This window comes from Mandrillus leucophaeus, unplaced genomic scaffold (assembly GCF_000951045.1).
Source record: "Mandrillus leucophaeus isolate KB7577 unplaced genomic scaffold, Mleu.le_1.0 Scaffold295, whole genome shotgun sequence".
Taxonomy (NCBI): Eukaryota; Metazoa; Chordata; class Mammalia; order Primates; family Cercopithecidae; genus Mandrillus; species Mandrillus leucophaeus.
The window spans coordinates 369374-376749 of record NW_012103087.1 but is presented as its reverse complement, the minus strand read 5'-3'; the positions used below and the strand labels follow the sequence as shown (position 1 = coordinate 376749).

Below are 7376 nucleotides of genomic sequence, written 5' to 3'. Positions count from 1 at the left end.
GTAGCTGGGATTACAGGCGCGGACTGCCACGCCTGGCTAATTTTTGTATTTTTAATAGAGGTGGGGTTTCACCATGTTGGCCAGGATGGTCTCAATCTCTTGACCTTGTGATCTGCCTGCCTCGGCCTCTCAACGTACTGGGATTACAGGCGTGAGCTGCTGCACCCAGCCTTTACTTTTTTTTTTTTTAAATTTTTTATCTTTCTGACTCAAGATCTAACAGAAAAAACTTTAAATTGCTGTGGTTTCAGATTACATAATACAACTAAACTTGAGGAAACTTCCACTAGTTGAGCTTTAGTGTAGCATCAGAGAAGAGTAACAACAGTACTTGAAAGAGCTGTTAAAATACTCTTCCCTTTTCCAACTACATATGGGGATATATCTCAAACCAACACAGCAAGCACGGCAGGAAGGAGGAAGCAGGGGGCGCAGGGCATGGAGAGTACTGGAAACTGAATAGAACTGGCTGCTCTTGCTGGAGTACCCAACACATCACCCTTCTAGTTGCCTCAAGCTTCTGCCATCACCAGATGTGGAGCATATCTAGCATTTTTCCACGCTTCTGTGGCAGATTCTCCTGGCATGCCCTGAGTAAGGCTTTTATCACTTGGCGAGGCTTTCTTCTGCAGCTTCTTGTCTGTTTTTCAGTTGCTTGTCCACTATTGGACTCCTCAGCTACTTCTTGAACACAACCAGGAGAATACATTTATTTATTTATTTATGCCTTTTCTGTGTTTTTTGGATTTGGTGCTGAGAGGAGTATTGCTGTCCACAGTGAAGATAAAATGGCAGAAATGTTTATGCAGTGAACTCTGTGGCAGCAAAATACATAAAGTGCAAAGACTATTAAGAATATGAGGAGAATTTGATAAAACTACAGTCACAGAGAAGAATTTTAACATGTCTCTCAGCATTTAGCTAATCAAGTGGATAAATCTTTTTTATTATAAAGGATTTGTATTGGAATAACACTACTAACAGGCTTAATTCTGTATCATGGAGACACAGAATACACATTTTGCTGGTATGTCTATGGAACGTTAACAAATTGATTATATACTTCGCCACAAAGAGAATCTCTTAGCATATTTCAAAAGTGGCATCCAATGTGCTTCTTGCTGTTACTCAGTAAAAAAGTCAAATCAATAACAACCAAAAAACTTGAAAATTAAAATACTCTTCTAAATTCTTCGGTCAAAAAAATCCAAATAAATTATGGATGATTTTAGCTGTTAATACAAATGACAATTTTATTAGGGTTCCCCAGAGAAACAGAACAAATATAATATATAGATACTAAGAGGAAATGTATTACGGGAATTGGCTCATGTGATTATGGAGACCAAGGAGTCCCACGACATGCTGTTAGCAGGCTGGAGAGCAGGACAGCTAGTGGTGTGATATAGTCTGAATACAAAGGCCTGAGAACTGGCGGGGATGGGAGTGAGGGGCACACTGGCATTAAGTCCTGGAGTCTGAAGGCCTGAGAACCAGGAGCTCTGATGTCTAAGGGTAGGAGAAGATTGATGTCTCAGCTTAGGAAGAGAGAGAGAATTCGCCCATTGTCCGCCTTTTTGTTCTATTCAGGTCCTTGACAGATTGGATGATGTCTGCCCACGTTGGCAAGGGCGGATCTTCTTTACTCTGTCTAGTGATTCAGATGCTGGTCTCTTCCAGAAATAATATTTTATCAGGTATCTGGGCATCCCCCAGCCCACTCAAGTTGACATAAAATTAACCATCCCAACAGTACTTCTTATTAAAACCTGTGGAAACAACCCAAACCAGGCTCAAGAAAATTCAAAGCTTTAAATGCTTTTTCCTTTTAGCCCCGCATCCTTTAAGATATAACAAAATAATGCATAAATCATAAGTATACTGTTCAATGAGTTTTATACTCATGCAACCACTATCGCAATCAAGATATAGGATAGTTCTATCACTCTTTTTTTTTTCCTGAGGCGAAGTTTCGCTCTTGTTGCCCAGACTGGAGTGCAATGGCACGATCTCGGCTCACCGCAAACCTCTGCCTCCCAGGTTCGAGCGATTCTCCTGCCTTAGCCTCCAGGTAGCTGGAATTACAGGCATGCGCCACCACCCCTGGCTAATTTTGTATTTTTAGTAGAGATGGGGTTTCTCCATGTTGGTCAGGCTGGTCTCAAACTCCCGACCTCAGGTAGTTCGCCCGCCTCAGCCTCCCAAACTGCTGGATTATAGGCATGAGCCACCGCACCCGGCCCAGTTCTATCACTCTTAAAACATTCCCTGGTTCAGGCACTGTAGCTCATGCCTTTAATCCCAGTACCTTGAAGGTCTGAGGCAGGAGGATCACTTAAGCCCAGGAATTTGAGACCAGCCTGGGTGACATAGGGACACCTTGTCTCTACCAAAAAAAAAAAAAATTAAAGGCCAGGTCTGGTGGCTAATGCCTGTAATCCCAGCACTCTTTGGAGGCTGAGGCAGGTGGATCACGAGGTTAAGAGATCAAGGCCATCCTGGCCAGCATGGTGAAACCCTGTCTCTACTAAAAATACAAAAATTAGCAGGGCATGGTGGCGTGCACCTGTAGTCCCAGCAACTCTGGAGGCTGAGGCAGGAGAATTGCTTGAACCGGGGAGGCAGAGGTTGCAGTAAGCCAAGATTGCGCCACTGCACTCCAGCCCCCCCCCAAAAAATAAGAAATACATAATTTGTAAGTGGTTCTCCAGTACTAAAATGCTAAGCCTATATCTAATTTAGAAGACCATTCACTTACCCATTTAAATCTGGCCCCGTCTAGGGTTGATTTTCACGTTTAAAGATTATATGTACGTTTAAGAGTACGTTGTAATCAATTATTTTGAAAACAAGTGACCTATTATCTTTGAAGACACTGCTGCCAAATAGTAACTTGCAATTGCATTTCTTTACTTGTTCTATATTGGGGTAAAGGGATATTTATAAGTGAAAGGTCATAAAATTTGGAGCTTGTTAGAAAGGTGCATAAACACCTCATGTGGGTTCGATTGGTAAGACTTTCCTGGCTGGTCTCCAATTCTTGGGGCATATCTCAACTGTCAGTAAGGAATGAGTTATGTCTATTATCCCAGGCAACATGATTATTTCTGCCCATTTTGTTTCTGCAGGCAGCTCATGGAGGACAGGCATCTCTAATGAAAATATCCGATAGCACCTTGAAGACTGTGCCAGCCACCTCACAGCTCTCAAAGCCTGGAACCACAATGCTGAGAGTAGCAGGAGGGGTTATCACAACTGCCACTTCCCCAGCTGTGGCCCTCTCAGCAAATGGTCCTGCACAACAGGTGAGAAATAGCACGTCAGTAGAGAATCCTAATGAAACATGAAGGTGGTATAAATACACAGAAGATGTCCAGTAGGCACACCAGTGGGCCTTTTTAAAATACTGAACTATTGCTTTTTTTTTTTTTTTTAAAAAAAAAAAAGAAATATTCACATACCATAGAAGTCCCCATTTTATAGTATACAGTTCAGTAGTGCTTGTTACCATTCACATGGTTGTGCAGCTCTCATTACCATCATCTAATCCCAGAATATTTTATCCCAAAAAGAAGCCCAGTACCCATCAGCACTCACGCCCATTCCACCTTCTGTAGTTCTAGGCAACCGCTGACCTACTTTCTTTCTCTGGATTTGCCTATTTTAGACATTGCATATAAAGGGAGTCATAGAACATGCCCTTTTGGGTCTCTTCTGGTGCTTAGCGTTACTTTTCAGAGTTCATCCATGTTGTGACTTGCATCAGTACTCCTTTCTTTTCGTGGCTGGATAATACCCAGTTTGATGGATATACCATATTTTGTTTACCCATTCATCAGTTGATGGGCGCTGGAATTATTTTCTACTTTTTGAATAATGCTGCGGTGAATATTTGTCTACAGGTTTTTGTATAAACACATTTCTGTTTCTCTTGGCTGTATACCCAGGGATGGAATTGCTGGATTATATGGTAACTCTTTTTTTTTTTTTTTTTTTTGAGATGAAGTCTTGCTCTTGTCGCCAGGCTGGAGTGCAGTGGCGAGATCTCAGCTTACTGCAACCTCCATCTCCCGGGTTCAAGCAATTCCCCTGCCTCAGCCTCCTGAGTAGCTGGGACTACAGGTGCACACCACCACGTCTGGCTAATTTTTTGTATTTTAGTAGAGACAGGGTTTCACCGTGTTGGCCAGAGTGGTCTTGATCTCCTGACCTCATGATCCGCCCACCTCAGCCTCCCAAAGTGCTAGGATTACAGGCGTGAGCCACTGCTCCCAGCCTACAGTAACATTTTCTGGAACTGCTAAACTGTTTTCCCAAGTGGCTACATCATTTTAGATTTCCACCAGCAATATACGAGGGTTCCAGTTTTTCCACAAACTCACCCAAACTTGTTCTTGTCCTTTTTTTTTTTTTTCATTATAGCCATTGTAGTGGGTGTAAACTAGTGTCTCACTGTGGTTTTGATTTGCAGTTCCCTGATAGTTAATGATATTGAGCATCTTTTCATGTATTTACTGGCTGTTTGTATATCTTTTATCCATTTACATCCTTTGCCCATTTTTTAGTTGGTTGTCTTTTAATCATTGAGGTATAGGAGTGCTTTATGTATTCTAGATATGTCTCTTACCAGATTTGCAAAAATTTTCTCGTACTCTGAGCTGTCTTTTCACTTACTGATAGTATTGAACCATGCCCAGCTAGTTAAACCATGCCCACCACTGTGCCCAGCTAATTAAAAACAAAAGTTTCTAATTTTGGTTTTCATTCCTTTTTTTAAAAAATGTCAATTATGATGGGTCCGTAATCAGTGTAGATATTCACAGGGTACACGTGATGTTTTGATGCAGGCGTACAGCACGTAATAACCTCATCGGGGTCATTGGGATATCTGTCACTTCAAGCATTTATCTTTTTTTAAAACCAATTCTGCTCTTTGTTACTATAAAATATATAAGAAATTATTGCGAATTTTGGTCACCCTGTTGTGCTATCAAATACTAGATCTTACTCATCCCTTCTAACTATATTTTTGTACCCATTAACCATCCCTACTTCCTCCCTCCCTGCTGCTGCCCTTCCCACCTTCTGGTAACCACCATTCTTCTCTGTCTTCATGAGTTCAGTTGTTTTCATTGTTAGCTCCCACACATGAGTGAGAACATGTGAAATGTATTTTTCTGTGCCTGGCTTATTTCACTTAACATAATGTCCTCCAGTTCTATCCATGTTGCAAATGACAGGATTTCATTCTTTCTTATGGCTGAATAATATTGCATCATGTATCTGTATCACATTTTCTTTATCATTCACCTGGTGGTGGACACTTAGGTTGATTCCAAATCTTGGCTATTGTGAATAGTGCTGTAATAAACATGGGAGTGCAGATAGCTCTTCGTATACTAATCTCCTTTCTTTTGGGTACATACCTAGCAGTGGGATGTGGATCATATGGTATTTCTATTTTCAGTCTCTTGAGGACCCTCTGTATGTTCTCTATCGTGGTTGTGGTAACTTACATTCCCACCAGCAGTGCACGAGGGTTCCCTCTTCTCCATATCCTCATCACCAGCCGGTCTTTTGGATGAAAGCCATTTTAACTGGGTGGGATGATTTCTCATTATAATTCTGATTTGTGTTTCTGTGACAATTAATGATGTTGAACATTTTTTTATTTGCCTGTTGGGCCATTTATGTGTCTTCTTTTGAGAAATGTCTGTTCAGATCTGTTGCCCATTTTCAAATGAGATTATTTGACTTTTTTCTATAGAGTTGTTTGAGCTTCTTGTATATTCTGATTATTAATCCTTTGTCAGATGTGTATGTAGTTGGCGAGTATTTCCTCCCATTCTGTGGGTTGTGTCTTTGTTAATTGTTTTCTTTGCTCTGCAGAAGCTTTTTAACTTGATGTGATCCCATTTATACATTTTTGTTTTGGTTGCCTGTGCTTTTGAGGTATTGCTCAAGAAATCTTTGCCCAAACCAATGTCCTGGAGAGTTTCCCTAATGTTTTCTTGTAGTAGTTTCATAGTTTGATGTCTTAGATTTAAGTCTTTAATCCATTTTGATTGCATAGTGAGAGCTAGGTGGTCTAGTTACATTCTTCTGCATAAAGATATCCAGTTTTCCCAGCACAAGTTTTAATAAAAGTCCCAATTTACCTATTTTTCTTTTATTGCTTGTTCTTTTGATGTCACATCTGAAAAACCTTTGCCTAATCCAAAGCCACAAAATTTAAGCCTGTGTTTTCTTCTAAGAGTTTTATACATTTAGCTCTTATATTTAGGCTTCAGATTCATTTGGGTTTTTTTTTTTTTTGTGATGGAGTCTCATTCTGTCGCCCAGGCTGGAGTGCAGTGGTACGATTTCCGCTCACTGCAACCTCTGCCTCCCGAATTGAAGCGATTCTCCTGCGTCAGCCTCGCAAGTAGCTGGGACTACAGGCACCCACCACCATGCCCAGCTAATTTTTTTTTTTTTTTTGTATTTTTAGTAGACATGGGGTTTCACGGTGTTAGCCAGGATGGTCTTGATCTCCTGACCTCGTGATTCATCCGCCTTGGCCTGCCATAGGCATAAGCCACCATGCCCAGCCACTCGAATTAATTTTTGTACATGGTGTGAGGTAGACACCAAACTTTATTCTTTTTTATGTAAATATCCAGTTGGCCTAGAAACATTTATTGAAAAACCATCTCTCAGCTGTCTTGGAAGCCCACAGACTTGAATGATGTGACTTGACTTCTCAAGCTTCATCTCCTGCAGCTGCTGCTTCTCCTCCTGTGCCTCTTCACGAGTCATACCACTGTGCTTTGCAGTTCCTTGAACATACAGTGTTCTTTCATGCCTCACCAACTTTCTACATACTCTCCTTTGCCAAGAAACCCTGGCATCTCTCCCTTTCTCTGTCTTGAATCTGGAAGATTCCCCTAAAGTGCCTGATGTTTTACCTGAAGCTGTTTCCTGTACCCTCCCCTTTCTATTCCTAGGCAGAAGCAGTACCTTTCTTCTTGGTTGTATTGGTGACATTTGCCTGTGCTTGCCATAGCATCATCATACTTAGGTGACTGTTTCCGTGGTAGCTTTTATCTCAGAGCCTTAGCACTTAACCATTATGCCGGCCATGCAGTAGATGTTTGTTGAATGAAGTGACAGACTTTAAACATTGTCACGTATTCTTAATAAAGCTCATTTTTAGTCCATGTGTATATTCTGAGAATATGTCCTCCTAATTTTTTGGTGATGAAATTGCCTTTTATAAAGGGATATAGGCTAGGCGCAGTGGCTCACGCCTGTAATCCCAGCACTTTGGGAGGCTGAGGCGGGCGGATCACGAGGTCAGGAGATCGAGACCATCCTGGCGAACATGGTGAAACCCC

The 7376-nt window shown here is 41.4% G+C and overlaps 1 protein-coding gene across 1 annotated transcript in view; it reads left to right on the top strand.

Annotated features, from left to right (window-relative positions):
• YEATS2 (YEATS domain containing 2) overlaps positions 1–7376 on the top strand; it is a 133597-nt gene that overhangs the window by 104811 nt on the left and 21410 nt on the right. Inside the window, exon 17 of the mRNA XM_011986167.1 lies at positions 3129–3305. Coding sequence (XP_011841557.1) covers positions 3129–3305 — 177 coding nt within the window. The remainder of the gene's footprint in view (positions 1–3128; positions 3306–7376) is intronic.